Source organism: Nothoprocta perdicaria, unplaced genomic scaffold, assembly GCF_003342845.1.
Source record: "Nothoprocta perdicaria isolate Ctin4 unplaced genomic scaffold, notPer1 scaffold_26, whole genome shotgun sequence".
Classification (NCBI taxonomy): Eukaryota; Metazoa; Chordata; class Aves; order Tinamiformes; family Tinamidae; genus Nothoprocta; species Nothoprocta perdicaria.
The window spans coordinates 3,472,871-3,491,310 of record NW_020455488.1 but is presented as its reverse complement, the minus strand read 5'-3'; the positions used below and the strand labels follow the sequence as shown (position 1 = coordinate 3,491,310).

The window sequence follows — 18,440 nt, the reverse complement described above, 5'->3', positions numbered from 1 at the left end:
TATATATATGTGTGTGTAAATATATATATATATATTAGGAATGTATTGCATCTTCTCACTGTTAAGGTAGTGTACATCATACTTGCAGTAAATGATCTCCAAAGATTACTTTCTAAAGTATTTTTTTCATGGACCTTTTTTCTTTTTCCTCAAATTTCCTTAACRTTTTTCGGAAGGACTTCAGCAAGCTTAGGAATTTTTTTATTACTCTAAGAGGAACTGGGGATAGGGAGGCTTAAACAAGACAAGYGTGATCCCTATGAATTAACACCTAGCAAAGTTAAAGAAAATATACACAAAATAAAGTGCCTTAAAGCCAGCTGAAGGGAACCCTTTCCACCGAGACTTCACCAGTGAATGGAAATTGTCTTTGCAGCAGATAATGTGTCGGGACCTACCTGTAAATGTCTTGCCGAGCAGGAACAAAAATTAAAAACCAGCGAACAATCTATTTTTCTATCGCATCCTCCGGCGCCCTTTAGGTTGCTTCCACTTTGCCAACTCTTTGGGAAGTGGAGAAGAGGGAAAGGAAGGATAAAACGCAGCGCTCGGGGTGTTGCCGTGTCCGAGGGGACCTTGCGGAGCAATCGCTATTCCAGTAGAGAAAATAATCCTTGTTTACACATGTATGGAATATGAACTGCAGCTAGCGTAGAGTTGATATAATGTTCATCGTTTTTTGGTGACAGTCCCAAGGATGTAGGTACTTGGATGGATACAGTGCATGGATTTTTTTTTTTTTTTTTAAGACTTGCTTCTAAAGGCAATAAAGGTTTTTTTTTTTAATTTGCAAGCCGAGCGCCTCGTGTCCTGTCCCTCGGGCCGTGTCTCTGTGCCCAGCACAGCGGGACGGGAGGGGAGCCGGGCCGGGCACAGGGCCCCGGGCTGGGACCTTGGGGTTGACTGGGGGGCTGCAGTAAACTGTGCAAGAAGGTCCCACGGGGGCCTGGGGACAAGCGACAGCGGCTCTGCGAACACCCACGGCCGTCGCCTTAGGGAGCAGTGGAGACGACGCTGAACAAGCGGGTAACGTTTTGCAGCCTCGGGACACAGGAAAAATACTGCCTGCAAGTGCTGAGTGCCCATATATCTATATATGCGTAAGTGCAGGAACTGCTTAATGCAAAGCACCTGGCTGGTATTAGACCATTTTGCTGGAGCATTTTAGCCCTCTAGGCACAGTGGGTTTTATTGCCCTGGAAATAGCAGTTACCGCTGTCTGTCCTCTCCTCGCAGCCTCCCTGGACCGGCTGCACGGCTCCTTTCAGCGAGAGCAGCAAGAAAAYGCTGCTCAGACCAAATCTGCTTAGTCGGGAGTTTTTGTTAGAGYTCAAACTTTACATTGCAAATTATTAGACTAAGTCGTTTTGCATGAATACTTGCTAAAAATATTCCACTTGCACAGCCAACCTCACTGAAGAGCTTTCTGGAAAAAAAAAGAAAAAAAAAAAGGGAAAAAACACAACCCACCCTTGGAGCCACGGTAAATCAGCAGCCGCCCCGGAGCGGCCGGGCTGGCTGGGGCGGCAGCTCCTGGGTGCACCGAGGGGCTCGGTGACAGCTCTGTGGCACTGCCCGCATTTAGAGACCTTGTAAACAACTGGTTTTGTACCCAGCTCTGTAACCCCTAGCCCAGCTCAGCGTGTGGGGCTCGGGGGCCAGCGCTGCTGCAGACTGGAGCAAACGCGGCCCTTTCCCCCGTATGGGGCTGCCAGGGCTGCCCGGGCCCATGGGAGGCTGCAGAGGAGCTCTGGGCTGCCGGGACCGGACGGGCGCGCGGCGCCCTGYGTGTCCCGGTGCCCTGTGTCCCGTGTGCCGTCGGTGCTCCCAGGCGGCCGGCGACACACGGCACTGCAACCTCCACRAGCCTGGAGCAGGAGACGGTGCCGTGGTCCCTGCCACGCGGAGCAGRACCCGGCCCTGCAGCCCCTGCCTCGCGGAGCCCCCGGCTGCCGCTGCGGGCGGCCCCAAGGAGGCAGCTCCCATCCTGAGCCTGCAGCCCGCGGGGGACRCGCACATGGTTCCCATTACTTGCCAGGCCCTAGGCTCACTGCCCGCAGCTGAGACAAAACGGGAGCAGGAGGAGGGAGGGCAGGAAAAGCCAAGGCGGGAGGCCGGAGGCTCTGGGGGAGGCTCGGAGGCCGCCGGGCACAAGGGGCTTTTGTGCGGGTGGCTGCGGCGGTGCTCGGTGCAGCCGGGGCGCCCCACGGAGCATGTGGTGCCCCCAGCCCCACGGTGCCCCCAGCCAGGCCCGCGGCCCCCTGCTCCCAGCCAGGCTCCGGCAGCTGCCACTGCTTTTCCTGTGGCTGCTGCGGCCCCAAGCTCCGTAGCCCCAAGGAGGTGCCAGCGACACAGGGCCGGGGAGGGAATTGGTTTATTTTAAGATACAGGTGGTGTTGGAAGGAGGGGTGTTTAGCAGCCTGCAACAGAAACGTGAAACACGAACGCCGCGGTTACCTGCCCGCTCGGCCTTGGCCAGCCTTGCCGATGCTCAGAGTCCACACGAGTTTCTTGAGATAGAAAAACACCAACAGAACCAACTGTACAACTTTTTACAGGGTGCCGAGCTGGGCTCCCTTTTCACATGGCTGTGCTTGGGATAACTAAGTGCAATTGCATTGGGAGCCGCCGCCGCCCGACGGGTGTTGCTGGACCCCGTGCAYGGGGAGCGGCCGCGGTTGGTGTCAGTTCTGCTCGGTCCCCAGCKCTGCTGGGGCTCCCGAGCAGCCAAACGGGAGCCCTTGGGGCCGCGCTGGGAGCAGGGCGCCCGCCCGCGCCACCAGCACTACCTCCTCTTGCGCATGCAGGTCTCCAGCCTGCCCAGCTCCTCGTAGGCCTGGTAGAAGAGGTCGAAGTCCCTGGCGCTCCAGCCCCTCCAGGCAGCCAGGCACCACTCGCCGTGCTCGTTGGCGAAGCAGCAGACCACGGTGTCCCTCGCGACGAGCGCGGCGTCCACCAGCGTCCTGCGGGYGAGAGCGGAGCGGAGCTGGCGGCGCGCGGCGCCAGAGGGGAGGACRCAGCGGGGAGGGGGGCTGGAAACCATGCGGTGGCGGCAGCAAGCGGAGCAGGGGCGCGGGGACGGCTTCGGGAGGGGTGCGGGTGCCCTGGCAAGGCCTGGGCCACATTTTGAAAGAGCTCCTAACCCCGTTCCTTAAATCCCCGCTTGATCCCAGCCCCAGCTGCTGCCAGTCGGGCAGTCACAGTCCCAAGGGCGTGAGGGCGGGAAGCAGAGCTGGCCTAATGGGACAAGGGAAACATCCCGCTCCCAACTCCCTGTGGCTCTGGTGGTAACTAGGGGGATGGAAGGAAGGAGCCACTGCATCTGCTGTTGCGTTTGCCGGTGCTAATAACGGATTGTCTAAAACCCGKCCTGGGCTCCCCCGGCCGCGATCCCTGCGGGAGCAGCAGCCTCACCCGTAGGGCGCCAGCTCGCCGGCCTTGAGCACGGCCAGGACCCGGCCGCGCTGCGTGCCGCTCTCCTTCTCCAGCCCGATCACGATGATGTCCCCACCTCTCCTGCAAGAGAAGCAAGTGAGGCCTCTGGGGACGAGGTGCCTGAGGAAGCGCAGGTTAAACGTCCCCCGTGTGCTCCGGCCCCTCCGCTCTGTGTGGGACGTTCAGGGAAGCTCCGTGATGCCACCAGGACATCCTGCATTGCGGACAGTGAGTGCCCCGTGGCAGGCAGGAGCCCACGGCCTGGGTGAGGCCCAGCGGGAGGGCGCTGGACTCGGCCGCGGGAGCGAGGAAGCTGCCTCTGCTGGTGCTTCCTCTGCGGCAGAGGACACAGGGCTTTGACTCTCACCAGCCACTATTTCACTCTGCTGAAACCACCRCCCCCACCACCAAGAGCTTGGGTTTAGCCATTCCACCCAACACTAGATATCTTTAAAAAGCAGTAGAAACGTTGATGTCAAGTTCCTGCATCTTCCACTAGCTCAGGCTCGTGTCACACTGAGCCCGGGAAGGTTTGGGATGAAATTGMTTTGTGGAGCCACCTACCTGGGGATCCATATGAGGTCTTTGACAGCGAGAATCTTCACGGCTTGGAGATGCTGCGCGTGGTCGCTCGCGGGCATCGCATCGTGGTCTGGGGAAGGCTTCAGGTCATGAAACTTGTCCGACTCCTCAAAATCTGTGGAAAGGGGCATGCTGGAAGAGCTCATGGGCGAGCTGGGCAGGCTGGAGGAGGAGCGGGCTACCATGTGAGGTGGTGAGGAGGAGTAGGAAGACACAGAGCAGTAATCGGTGAGCGAGTCCTGGTGGTTTAGGATCTGGGTGCCAACCTCTGGGCTGTAGATAATGCTCATATCCGCCAGCGAGCTCCTCTCCGGCGCCTTGTGGCTGATGGGTGCCGTGGCCGGGATGGCCGCAAAGGGCTGCTGGATGGTGAACATGTCCCGGAGCGGGCTGCAGTCCCCGCAGAAGTAGCGGGCGCAGAGCTGGTAGGTGCTGGCATGATACATCACCAGGAAGTTGCTTTTATCGTCCAGGCACCAGACCACCTCCTCGCCGTGGCACTCGGAGTTGCTGGCCATGGAGGTGATGACCGACGGGGCGCTGAAGGGCTCCAGCCTCCTGCTGATCTCCATGGCGGAGCAGTCGATGACGAGGACGCCGGGCCCGTTGCTGTACCACACCTCGGCGCCGCTCTGCGTCACCTCCATGGCCTTCACGGGGTACGGGTTCTGCCGCGGGTCCTCGTCGGGAATGTTGAACTTGGACCTGTTGGCGGTGTGGGAGCACAGGTAGGAGCAGTTGTCCCCGGGGATCCCGTGTACCACTGAAAACACCGCGACGAGTCCGTCAGACAGGCCGGCCAGCACCACGTAGGAGTTCTGCAAGGAAGACACAGCAGGTTCAATAGCTGGTCTCTTTACTGCCCTTCAACACAWGGGTTTTCAATCCCAGGCCCTGGCTGCTTCTCCCAATCCTGTAGGTCAACGACCATCCCCAAGCACTCAGTGATAAAAGCAGCATAAAGAGGAGTTATCCGATCCAAGCGGCTGCAGCTCCTCTCACCCAGCATCACCTCCTTGGTGTCAAGGAGGAGAGCAGGAGCTGGCCGCCTGCCCTGGAGCTCAGCAGCCCTGGGCTGGGACATGTCCAGAGGCAGCCAGCGGGGTCCTAGCGAGGTCCCGGCTCCTYGTGGCAGCTCCTTTCCAAAGAGGAGGAAAACCCAGCACAGCTTTTGCCATCAGCAYGCCTGGGAGAGGAATGGAAGAAAATGCAGGGAACATGGGAAGAYGGAGCCGATCCCTAAGGGAGCAAGGGCACGCAGCAATCACGCATCAACCCCACAGTCGATAACGGACCAGGGAGCTGCTCCTGCTCTGGGATTCCTGACAGCTTTCGGAAAAGCCAGGAGCAGCAGCTCAGCAAACCTGCACGGCAGGAGCCGGCCACGAGGCTCCAGCCCCAAAGCAGATAAACCTGCATCCACCCCAAGGGCCTTTGTGCCCCCCGACCCCAGCAACGAATGCTGAAATAGACCCTTTGGCCTGGGCTTTTCCTGCTGCTGCTCCAGCAGGGCTCAGTAAAGCCAGCGGCGTGTCCAAACGGCAGCGCAGAATCAGCACCTTGAGCTGAACTCGGGTATCGAGGGGCAGCACTCGGGTAGCTCAGGGTTAAGTGTCAGTTTAGTGTCCAAACTGTTTGCAGGGCTCCTAGAGAGCACTAGACAAAACCACCTTATCCGCCCGCAGCCTGAGCACAGCCATGAGGTGCTGAGGCCGGGTGACTAATTCAGATCACGGCAGAGTTCTGCTGTAATGGGAAAAACCAGGGCAGCAAGTGGAAAGTTGGGAAACGGACTCGGACTTTTACTCCAGCTCAGCGCTGTCCCAATTCTCTAAGCACTAATAAACAGAAACCCAAATGGCCCGCAGAGCTCGGTGCCATGTCCCGGTGCCATGTGGAGCTGCTGCAAAGCCTCCCAGGCCTGGCCTGCCAGGGACTTGCATCAGGAGCTTGGAACATCGCAGGATGCTTTGCACAAGCGGGGATTTTTTATATATATATATATATATTTTTTGGAAAGGAGTTTGATTACTTAAAACAGAAGAAAACACAGCAGAACAGCCCGCAGTTCTCTGGTAAAAATCATCCAATTTTCTCAATCCGAGGGACCTTGCATACTAAGCACTTCTTATTGAAATGTTTATATCAAAACGAGAACATGTGAAATTAAAAGGTCTAATTTCATCTTTTTAATGACCTACAGGAAATTACTGTCCAGTTTCATTATCAGCCACGTTTTAAAAGGCCTGTGAGCTCCCTGATGCCAGGGCTACACTGCTAATGTACTTAAGCTGGCTGGCTTAAATGTAATGTGGGTATGTCAACTCCAACTGTTCCTACCTCAACAGGAGACACTATTAAGCCTTTACAGTTCTCTGTGGTTTTCTCTCATTTGATTTGAAAATGATGAATTACCCAAGCATGGTCTTCAAAAAAAATATTTTGATTTCCTTGATTAGTGTCAGCTACTGCAAAACACAAGCAAGGTTCCCTGTTGGATGTAAGAGGCCAAATTCTGCCGGCGCAGGGAGATGGACGCTCTAATTGGCAGAGCTGCATCACTCATACCCACTCCGCCTTGCTAACGATGCTCACCCTGCCAAATCCCAGCCTGTCCTAGGATATCTCAACAGTGGAAGCAAATTTGGAAGACGTTTTATGCATAGAGGCGCTTATTACTCATAGCCTTGGAGACCAGAACCTGCTTCACCCAGCTGCTGATGTTATCTCCTTATTTAGGAAAGGAGGAGCGAGCATTCCCGTCCTGATCCCTCCAAGCCCTCACTGTGGAGCTGCTGCTCCGAGGAGCACTGGGAAGGCCGCCCGTGGCCGGGGCCGCCTCGCCGGGCCGGGCAGCGAGGCGAGCCCCTCCGAACCCGCACGGCGAAGCCGGGCAGCGGCCTCCAGAAACCTTAAGTAACTTTCTCAGAACTCGCTTTCAACATTTCCGCTCCGCGAGGAGCCAACAAAAACACGGCAGCAGAGCAGCCCTGGCAGCCTGCGCGGAGCCAGGAGCCCTGCGGAGCCGGCGAGGAGGCCTCGGAGCGCGGCCGGGCCGGCAAGCGCCACCCGAGCGGGTCCAAACGCCCCCGAGCCCACGGCCACGGCCCCACGGGCCCTCCTTCCCGCAGGGCTGGCGCGGGGCASGGCGGCACGCTGCACACTGCAAATGCAGCTTGTGTTTTTTCCCCGTTCCAGGGTGTTTTTCTTTCTTCTTTTTTATTTTTTTTTCCTGCAAGAGGCCAGAGCCTCGCGCACCTTCACACTGCTCTTCGCCTCGAGGTTTCTTTGTGTGAGCGCTACGAACCGCTTAGGAAGCATCTTCTTCTGCTCTTTTTAACCTGCTTGCTTGTTTGTTTGTTTTCTGAAAGGAAATTTATAGGGCATTTTATTGTTTGCCAAAGGTGGTGATAGCAGTGACAGAAAATGTCTACGGAAAAGCTAGATTTTACATGAGTTTTCCTCAGAGGCCGAGTTTTGGATTCGGGGCCCCTCTCTGCTGCTCTTAAATTTCCATGATGCTTCTTTTGGATGAAAAGCCAAGCTCTGGAAATTATTTCTCTTGGATCAGGCTTCCCAAGGCGACGCTGAAGAATTCCCCTTCCCAGCACCATGTCTCGGCAAGTTACCTCCCATCCCATCAGCTGCATGGCTAGCTTCCTTGGGAAAGGCCGACGTTCCCAGCGCCTCTCCCCTCCACCGGCCAGCGACAGCGATTCCCTCGCTTTGCTGCAACTCCCTGCTCCGCGCAGCGCGTGTCACAAGTGGAACTCGGCCTCTCCACTCAGCCCTGCTGGCAGAACTGGCTGTTTCGAAAGGCTGCTTCGCCAACCTGCTCTGCACATCCCCGCGGCTGCTGCTGCTGCTGTGGCCACTTCCCTGCCAAAGTCGTTCATAGAAAGGAGAGAGGAAAAACTTAAGTGCAATAAGCTAAGGAGGAGCGTGCCGACGGGCCGGGGATTGCTGGAAGCTTGGGAAGGGTTGGGGGAGGAAGGGAGGTGTCTAGACTCAATATTCCTATTGTAGGGCCTGGCATTATTTATGACATTTCCTAGGCAAGCCACAAACTGAAAATAGAAAGCAGGAGACATCAAGCCACTCATAARCCCCGAGGAACGGCTCTGCAAAGCCCTGTGACAGTGGAAAAGCTGAAAGGGAAAGACTCACGACAAAGAAACCTGCCCTGCACATCAGAAACRGGGAGGAAGGCGGCAGGTCTGGGAGCCAAAGCAAGCGGACAGATGCAGCCTCCTGGCGCATGAGATCCATCCCCGTGCCAGCCGGAGCCATGTGTCCTACTTCAGCCCTACTTACGGCATGGTTGGAAGCGAAGTGCTCCACCTTACACTAACCAGCTGCCAGTCTATGGCTGTGCAGCAGTCTGAGCAAACAAGCCAGGAAGGGRCAGCAACGCAGACCGGGCACATGGCACAGAACTGCTCCGCCGCCTCTCCAAGAACTGCTCCATACTGAGCTCTTAGACACATACCAGTCTGCTGGCATCTGCAAAAACTACAGTTACCAGCAATGTTGGAACGTAATTATATGTTTTTATTCCAGGTGGCTGTAAGAAAACCGGAGGTAATTTAGCCAGAGAAGTTTTTATACATCTCCCAAGACTCGCCCGCAATAGACAGTAATGTCAGATGTCTCTTGCCAGCAGTGGGATGTGAGCGTTTCCAGAAGCAGACAGATCGTATAGAACTTTTGTCATTACCCATAGAAGGTAGTTTTTGGGTTGCTTTTGTTATCTAAATGTTCTCATCCAAAAATAAAGGGAAGTGTGGCTAAGTACAGATAATATTTGAAGATAATTATGTCCACAAATAAGAGCATGCACACGCCTTAGGAAAGGAGTGGGTACAAGAGCTAGGATAAACTCAAGCCCTGCATCASCAGTTAACAAATGTCTGCTCTAATTACTCATTTATACCCCCTCTACTTTGCTTGATCAGACTAAACCTTCCCTTCCAGTGATGCAGAAACACAGCTGGAAAACTCCAATGCTGAGGAACTGGATATATTTGGAATGGTTTCCCAGCAGGTTGGAAGCGCCGGTGCCCTGACTGGGGTTCATGCCCACACTTCTGTCCCTTGCTCGCCTGGAAACCTTCTCCTCATGCTGCCAAATGGTTCCTGGGCGCTGCCGAGCCCTTCAACGCTGTGACAAGCGGCCCTGACGCCGGCAGCCTGTCCCAGGGGCGTCCCCAGAGCCCTGCTTACCTTTTTGACCACGGGCATGACCAGGAAGCAGCTCACGGCAGCCGGAGTGTCCAAGCCCTTCTGCGGCACCTTCAGCGGACACATGCCCTGCAGCCCATACACAGAAATCTTCTGGTCCTGCCAAGGAGCACATAAAACCCATGCATTTCAGTCCTCTCTCTTGATTTTCACACTTGGAGAGCMAATAAGATCAAACTGGACATTCAAACTAAATATTTGTTTTTCTGGAGAGCATGTGTGGTGTCTGTGGGTGCAAAGGGGGTACTGCCTTCCCCTGAGCAGCCATGGGTGATGTGTGTGCTACCCAAAAGCCTCCGAAACTACCACTGCACGAGTTTTATCACCACGTCCAAAGCAACATTTAACATCCCCAGCTCCACACAAACGTACAAGAACATGTCAGGGTGTTTGCCAAAATAACTGAAACTTGTATATTATTTTACATTAAGTTGTCAGTTCAAGTAAAGCCAATATTACTTTTGTATGTGAAATTACCAGTGCTCTACCCCTTGTAGATCAACCAAACTGAAACAGAATATCCAATCTGGAGAACAGTAATGCATTTAATTTTGATTAAAAGGGTAGAAATAAAATGCTTTAAGATTTCTGATTTGAAATTGTTCTATACTTTTTTAATGAAAAAAAAAAGTGACTATTTGAACTTTACCTTGATTTGGGATGTCAAAAAAAAATCAAAACATCTTCCTTTCCTAGGGGGAAAACAGACCTTAACTTTCACTAAGTGCCAAGGCTAAGGCTAAGGCTAACTGAATTAACCAATGCACATTATTCATTCAACTTGCATGTCCATTTAATCCTCTTCGAATTTTAGGAACTCAATTTGTTTATTTTTTGTTTGCTTTTTGTCAAAAGATTGCGTCAGGACCGGCTGACACTTAACACARCCCTTTACAGAGAGTAGTTGGAGGCCCAGAGAGATAAATGAGCCAAGCTCACTCAATCTTATCTTTTTAGCGGCCGTTCTCCATGGTGAATAGAAAGCTTGGGTGCCCATTCCCACCAATTTTCAAGTCCCTCAGGCCTCTTGCAAAACCCTGTCCTTAATGCATGGTTTCTCTCGCTGCTTGCYGTTATCACTTGCAGATAAGGACATTTTCCAGATGAAACCCTCAGGACGGATATGCCACAACCTGGAGAGTTTCACCCCGGAAAGCCGAGACTCCCACGACCGCGTTGAACGCCAGGAGGTACAATCTCCATCTAGATCTTGGCTAAATAACAGATGGAAACAACGTACCAGGAGGTGGCAGATGCAACGCCAGGCTGCTCGCCCATGTCTCAAGCACTCTGGKCTTCACTAATTTAACGGGCTCTTTCTTGCAACTCGTGGCTCCCTTTGGCAGCGCAGTGAGGCACAGGTGACACTTACCTCYGTGGCGGCCCAGAGCACGTTCTGAAATTTGAGCTGGCAGCAAAGTTTCATTCCTGGGCAGCTCATCCTCTCCACTTCTATCACTCCTTTCTCAGGATTCACCACCGTGTAGTTTCTGGAAGGAGCAAACAGAGTTTACTGARGCCGTAACTCCCTGCAAACTGCTGCAGGACGCTACTTGGTGCGTCTGTCTGGGACACAGACATGTCTATGGTCACCAGAGATGGGGTCAACTGAGTCCTGCAAGAGGCTGTCGTGATGGCTGAGGAACCCAGCGATGTCCCTGCTTGTCCCTAAGGGACAGGTATGCWATAGCCAAGTGGTCTGACTTTGTACCACAAGGGACTCAGAGCACTTACATGGTCCGTTGCTATAACGCAGCTGAGAGACAAATTGCTCCAGCTGAACGGCAGTAATTAAAAGCTGGGAGGTCTTAGCCTTTCTTCCTCGTTAGGGTCTCAGGAGAATATGTGCCTATTCTCCAAGTGTGCTGCTTCGGTATTATCTTACTTCAGTGCTTATTCTAGGACACAAACAAAACAGCACTGTTCTCTCAAAGAGCAAAGATCTGTAACCCAGTAAAAACATCTACAAATACGACCAGTTCTTACTTTTGAAACTAAAAGAATTGCATTTGGTTTGAGTTTGGGGAAGTTTATTGGGTTTGGGTGTTTGAACAACTGGATATTCACGATCACATCTGTGAGCTCCAGATGTTTTACCAACTGTAGCACAAGCAATTACACATCCTGAAATCTGTCAGATATAAGTAATTTGTTATTCTGCAGTCTCCAGCAATTCAACTGTCCAGTCAGGAAGCAGATTCACTGAGATATATTGCTGTGAATATTTGGACAGCTTCCACGTATTCAAAATACATCTGTGAGTCCCATGTGTTTCACCAGTTTTAGCACGAATAGTTGCACTGTCTGCCCGGAATGACTGACCAGGCACTACAAATAGCAAAGCAAACAGCTCATGAACAAATCGCCTACCCTAACCCATTAGGTTAGGGCTCTACCAATATTGAATACAGTAATACAAAAATCAAATCAATTTGCGAATGGCTTCCAAATAAAAAGGAGTTATAAAAGTCCCTAACATCCATAAAAAGCCTGACTGGCCACGGGCCACATGTGACTGAGCAAAATACCATCATCTCAGCCACAATTTAGTAACACTTAAAGCTCATATCTATTCAGTATAACACACATTTTACTGGAAGCTTGGATGTACACGGACCTTCAGGCATGTGGCTAACTCCTGATGATTTCAACAGGATTTTAGCATGTGCTTAATTGCTCTGCAGGACAGAGATGAACCTGCAGCTTCAATTAGGAAAGGCTTAGTGTTAAATGGCCTCATTAGGAAAGGCAGAACACGTCTGTTCTCATGTGCAAATGCTTCATCCTGTGTGTGTGAATCATTACAGTGCCCTAATCTTCTCCTCATATTAACTGAAGCAGAGTTAAGCTCATTAAATATCCTTTATAAAGCAACCACTGTTCCCAATTAAAGGAGTTTGGGAAAACACTGCTTGGTGTATCCTTGGCATTCATCCAAATTCACTTTCACCTTCTTTACCTCCATCCCAGCACCACAAGCAAAGACAGTGAAGGGCTTTTACGTTAATAGAAAGAAAGAAATTATCAATATGAGGCATCTAACCTGGTGTCTTCTTTGCCGTCCCAGAACACCACAGTATACTCCTGTCCTTGGGAGCAGAAGAAGGAAGATTGCTTCCCGCAGGACAGCAGGTACATAAAAGTTGCAAACGTGGGATCTTTCATCTGTCCTACCACAGAAATGGCCAGTGGACGCTGTGGGGAAAAGACATACATTATACATGCATGTGGAAGTCCAGAACAAATAACAGATTCATTATAGTTATTTATTAACATACAGAGGCAGAAAATGGGACTCATTAAAAAAAAGCTTCTGCTATGTCCTCAAATCTGCACCAAATTCTCCATACAAATCCAATCTCATTGATTCTTGGCATCCTTTGTATCCCAGACACTGAAGCTCAAACCTCTTCCTTGCTTCCATGGTTTGATCTGCTTTTCTCCTTAACATTTCAACCATGAATTTCTTCAGCTTTAAGAATTTAGGAAGGTGACCCAGTCGCAAGGCACTGTCTAGCTATTTGCAAATTGAGCTGATCTCTGTGTGAAGCACAGGATCTCTGAAACTCCTCAGCATAATTAATGACAAATACAATACAGCATAAGCCTTTCTTTTTTTCATGTTTTAAACCCTTTCCTTATCCCCTAACATCACATTTCATAATCTCAGGGTTTCCAAAATTTTTGTAGTTATATTCACAGCATGCTACTGTAGCAGTTTCTAGAAATTATGGGTGACATTTCAGCCTGGTAAAACCAATGGCCTAACAGCTACTGACATCAAGGGACTTTGGTGTCACTCCAGACATCTGGGGCCACCAGCCTACCACTGCTTCATTCACAGAAGCTTAAGTCAATAGCAGTAAATGGGCACCCCTCCAGCAGAGGTGCTGGAGCTGCTTTGTGGCACCAGGAGAGATGGGGTGAAGAGGGCTGCCAGAGCTACGTGCTCAGCGAATGCTGGTGGTGAGGGTTGTCCCCTACCTTTTCTGGCTTAGTGTCCCAGCACTCCATCATGAGCGCCTGCATGCGGTACAGCTGCACCTCTTCCGGCTGCCCCAGGACAGGACGGATCCCCTTGGAGAGCTTCTTTGCAATCTGCAGCTGGTGCTGTCCCAGCACTGGCCGCTGACCAGACAGCAGCTCGTACAGCACCATCCCATAAGAGAACATGTCAACCTAGAGCCAGCACCGGAGAGAAAGGAGCAAACCCATGGGTGCAACGAAAAGTGAGGAAAGCTGAGGCAGGAGAGCCAGCGCTGCCACGAGCAGGGAACAGAGCCCCATGCAGCAAGCTGGGCCCCAGGACCATCACCCAGCGACTGCCCCCCAGAAGGCCACTTACCTTTTCATCATAGACTATGCGAGGTCTGATCTCGGGGGCTTGGTAGCCYGGCGTGCCCTCAACGCCAAGGGCGCCTTCGTGGAACGACTGCCGGGAGATGCCGTAGTCGGAGAGCTTGATGTTGACGTGCTCCTTGACATCCAGGGACCACACCAAAATATTGTCTGACTTCAGGTCGCAGAAGATGATGTTCTTCTTATGCAGGTAGGCAAGGCCCGTTACTATCTGGTACGCTATTTTGTGAGTCAGCATGTGGCCCAGCGGCACGAAGGACGACCCTGCCAAAGGAACAGCCTGTCTGCAGCTCTTGTAACAGATATTTGTTTTCCCTCTTCCAAATTCCTGTTATCTAGCCATCTTTCGAAGCATCACTCACTGCCACAATTTGTAATGACATTGTTCATGTTACTGTACACACGTCTGACAGTTTCATTAGRCTCCTAAATGCTCAGGTGAAAATTACTGCTCAACTCAAAGTTGACGCAAAGCCAAGGTGCGAAGAAGGTCAGCTGGCCTCACTGTCTCAGAATTAGTGTCATGCATTTAACAGTGACAGAAACACAGCCATCGAGGAGAGAGTTTAGAGCTCCAGGTGCCCTTTGTGGGGGGACGGGACAGGATGGGACACAGAATTACATATGGAGCATTAAAGTGAGAGGTAGTTCTTACTAATTGGCAGAGAAATTGAAAATCCGGGTTTCCAAAGTCGCTTTGGAAAACGTAAGCATCAATTTGGACTAGGCTCCCAAAGGCCCAGCTTAAGAGCAATTCCATCCCTCCCACCTCCCCTAATATGGAAAAAAAAATCCCCTTCAGTCAATCTAACTATAAGTCCAGCGCTGGCGACCGTTTGTTACTGCGGCACTTCAGGAGCCAGTTCTCCCGAGGGCTGTTACCTTTGGAGTTCTCCGAGAGGACAGTGGTGAGGCTGCCCAGAGGGGCCAGCTCCAGGGCGAAGCACAGCGGGTGGATGCTGATGCCGATGAGGGAGACGATGCAGGGGTGCTGCAGCGAGTGCAGCATGCTGGCCTCCTGGCGGAACTCGGAGAAGTTCTTCATGGCATCCATGGCTCGCAGGTGCTTCAGCATGGTATCTGGCGGGACACACAAAGCCCTCCTCACTCCCCAGCTGAGAAGCCAAGCTAGAAACCTTTTGGATGGGGGCAATCGCTGAGCAAAGGCACAAGCGGGGGTTGTGCTCACAGCAGGGCTCTGGACTGCATTCCCGTGCTGGTGCGTGAGGCGCTGGGACATATCACCTGGATGATTCTGGAAACCCCATGAGGTGTCTTTCAAAGCAGGGGCTCTCTGGGTGCAGATGTGACACTGCAGACCTGCCAGTGGAAAGAATCTTCCCTCCCTTTTCCAGTYGCCTTGCTGACACAGAGACCATTCCCAGGACTTGTCCCTCTGCCACAGGCCACCAAAGGCAGCTCAGGCACCCTGCAAGACCTCCACTGCCAGTGACCACCACCTCCATCTCTTACAATGCTTTTGTGAAGGATTATTTCAAGACCCATCCTCTTCCTCCACAAACAGACGCCAATTTTGCTACGTATTTCAATGCCATATTCCAACAGGTGCTGCCAGCACTTTTTGGAGAGCAAAAGCTCTTCGGATCTCGCTTGCAAGCACGACCCACAGAACTGATGGCCAGACAAGGATTCTRTGTAACGTACCTGCTGCTGACGTAGGAGAACCCTTGCATTTTTTAATCTGAAATCTCTTCACAGCCACTGGTTTTCCTTGGTATCGTGCCCGATATATAACAGTCCCACTTCCACCCTGGCCAAGAACTTGGTTTTCATTTTCACTGTATTCCAGTTTGCTATTTTCCAGGAACAGTCTGCCAAAAACAGATCAGGGCTTTTTAATTAAGAGACAAGTTTTAAAAGCACTGTAAATTTATGCATTTCATTTGACTTCCACTTTCTCTAACAGGTTCTTGTCYTTTCTGCTGAGAGCACAGGATTACCCAAACTACCTTGGTCATCTCAAGGTACTCTGGCTCATGTTATACTGTAGATTTCTTGCAGAAAAAGCAACTTGGGCACAAGTCAAAAAGGGATTTTTAATTGAAGCAGTTTATCCTGCAAGAATCAAGTACTATCCAGAAAGTGCATAGGTTCCCTTTCCAAACAGATGACACAGGTACACAGATTTATAATATTTATCTGTATTAACTGGGTTTTTTTTGCTTCCTCTACCTCCTGTCACCCTCTCCTGTTCTGAGGCAGAACAGGATGTTTATGAAAAACCTCCCTACTCTGAGACCTGATTATTGAGACCAATTTACTGTTCCCAGGCTGCAATGCATCATTTCCTCACTTTTCCTCAAACCACTTTTACAGCCATCCATACTTAAAGCATCTCCACTTGCCTTGTACTTAAATCTACAGGAGATAACGCTCCAAGGAGGGTCAGCAGGATGGGTCACAGGGGTGTTTGCCCAGAGCGGCTACTAAAACCACTCTGAAAACGGAAGGGCGGCTGTTAATGCTTTGCTTTGGTAGCCACACCAACAGGAGGGCAGTGCAGAAAGTCCTGCTGGCAGCTTGGAGGATGTGGTTCAGCCCAGAGGTCTCGCAGCTCGGCACCAGCCCAAAGTCCTCCGAGTCGGAGTGCGCTGGAAGGGACGTGGGTCTGCTGTCCCGCTGGGGTCAGGAAGCCTCTCTACATGCCAAGCAATAGGGGGTACAAGAGGAAATTCCTCCAGCAAATGCACTTTTAATCAGCTTAAAGACTTGGCAGGGCTGCTGCAGGGACAGGAGAGCTGCCGCGCCGTTCAGGACAGCCGCTCTGCTCCATACTCAGTCCCAATGCATGCTCCTAGCTGTGGCTAGAAAATAGGCACTGACCTAAAGGCCTTTCAGAACTAGAGGGGATTTCAGTGCCTTTCCTGTTGTGACACAACAGCAAAGCATTTTTTGCTGGTGCCGGATATCCAAACTATATCCTAATATCCTAATTAGGGCATAACTGGAATCCTTGAAGGACTCCAACTACAGAAAACTGTGGCCAGACTATGATATAGTGGGCAGTACAGGACAGCGATGGCTTTCACATTGCACCATGGTGATCTCAGAGACACCACAAAATGATGTCTTGGATTGGCACACAGCAATTGCCAAGGCAAGTGAGGAGTGAGGTTTGGGATGGACTGTCAGAGCTGGGAATGAGTCTGTTCCTCTTGCAGAAATGACTTACAAGAAACCCRAAAGAATTACCGACACTAAAATTCAACCAAAGGCTGCCAAATAACATCACCTGGCAGGAAAATCTGTCATGAAAAGCTCTGGAACAAGCTCTTGGAGAGAAACAGGGACATCGGGGTGGTTGGGACACGTGATGCAGTCCAGCTCTATGGCAGTGAGGACACAGTCCTCCATGTTGAAGTACTGCACGTCCTCCGCCTTGTCCACGCTCCCGTTCTGCTCCGGCCTGGAAGCGGCGCAGATGTGACAGGGCACGTACTGCTCCATCAGCAACGTGCCATCGCTCTCCGTGGCTGTGAGGGCTTCAAAACAAACAAGCAGACAGAAAACGCCATGTGCACAGCTCCTAGAGTGCTCAAATATCTGTAGGTGCTAGCCAGATGCTCTATGTGAAACAGCCAGATGCAGGAGCACAGCACTTTACCTAGTGTGCTGAGCAGGATAATTAAAAAGCTGTTTGCAAACGATGCACAGATAGCAGGTGCAAGACTGAAGAGACAGGGCTGTTGATAGGAACTTAGATACCACCAAGACTTGATAGGAACTTAGATACCATCAAGACCAAACCTTTGGGACATTCCCTTTGGGACTCTGGGAAGATTGTGCAGCGACAGGTTCCATTAAATGCCCACAATTAAGTGGGCTGAACCCAGGCCGGGACCTTTGAAGTCACGACCCTTTTCAAGCCTCATGGATTAATATTATCATTATTTTAATCCAAAGGCAAATAGAATTTGTAAAGTACAGAAAATGATTATGTGAGAATGCACCACTTTGCCTCCTCAAAAGAACCTCAACACAAGAGATTTTGGCATTCTTTCCTAGACCCGTGTGAGATGACAMAGAATACTTCAGATTTTGTTTTGTTTTGTTTTGAAAGTGTATTTGGGGTTGCAAATTGCCCCCTGGGTAACAGCAGGATCTCTGCTGATCGCAATATAAACAACTGGTGGAGTCAGGGAAGTTACAYTGGCACAGAGTCCTTGGTATCATATTCACTCACGCCTCTCACATACCAATTTTATAAATTACAGAGTGTTAGAAATGGCAATTTATGGGTAAAATGCCAATCCCAGCTGGTGCCAAAATAAGTTTTGTCATTAGGAGATGGAGCCAAGTAGTTTGAGCCAAATTCTGCCCTGACTATAAGCGCTAAAAGAGTCTGTCCTGGATTTCCATAGAAGCAGGTCCAGTCTGCACTGTGTTTGCTGTGCTTGAAAAACTGAAAGGCAAAATGTTTAGACTGAGGTGTGCTGGCAAAGAACCCTGCTCTGTCTCCACGTTATCAGCTTTTCTCAAACTTTATTGGTTAGAGACTGTAAGATCCTAGGGCATCTTCATTTGACTCACAATATTGTGCACCTRGAGAGCCCCGTCAAAGGGCCTTCTGTTAAAAAGACACAGTACTGCACAGAAAATCASACCAGTCCTCTTACCAGGAAACCATTGGTCTATCAAAGAGTTGACATGATCTGTGATGAATGCCATTGCTGAAAAATCTCTCACTTCTGACTGGCAAATGATTTTAATTCCACCACTTTTTTTCTTCTTCCAGTTCACATCGGAAGACTCCACGCTGTGAAAGGAAGCCACAAGAAAGCCAAATGAAGCTTTTGTGAAGT

General features: G+C 51.2%; 1 protein-coding gene across 3 annotated transcripts in view; it reads right to left on the bottom strand.

Annotated features, from left to right (window-relative positions):
- Positions 1-2,388: 2,388 nt before the first annotated feature.
- LRRK1 (leucine rich repeat kinase 1) overlaps positions 2,389-18,440 on the bottom strand; it is a 70,767-nt gene continuing 54,715 nt past the window's right edge. For all 3 annotated transcript variants that reach the window (XM_026040584.1, XM_026040585.1, XM_026040583.1), the window contains 12 exons: positions 18,255-18,394; positions 16,871-17,120; positions 15,283-15,449; positions 14,500-14,697; positions 13,604-13,881; positions 13,243-13,437; positions 12,302-12,453; positions 10,631-10,748; positions 9,241-9,357; positions 4,000-4,835; positions 3,415-3,516; positions 2,389-2,963 (listed from right to left, as the gene is read on the bottom strand). In XM_026040584.1, coding sequence (XP_025896369.1) covers positions 2,786-2,963; positions 3,415-3,516; positions 4,000-4,835; positions 9,241-9,357; positions 10,631-10,748; positions 12,302-12,453; positions 13,243-13,437; positions 13,604-13,881; positions 14,500-14,697; positions 15,283-15,449; positions 16,871-17,120; positions 18,255-18,394 — 2,731 coding nt within the window. In that variant the 3' untranslated portion in view covers positions 2,389-2,785. The remainder of the gene's footprint in view (positions 2,964-3,414; positions 3,517-3,999; positions 4,836-9,240; positions 9,358-10,630; positions 10,749-12,301; positions 12,454-13,242; positions 13,438-13,603; positions 13,882-14,499; positions 14,698-15,282; positions 15,450-16,870; positions 17,121-18,254; positions 18,395-18,440) is intronic.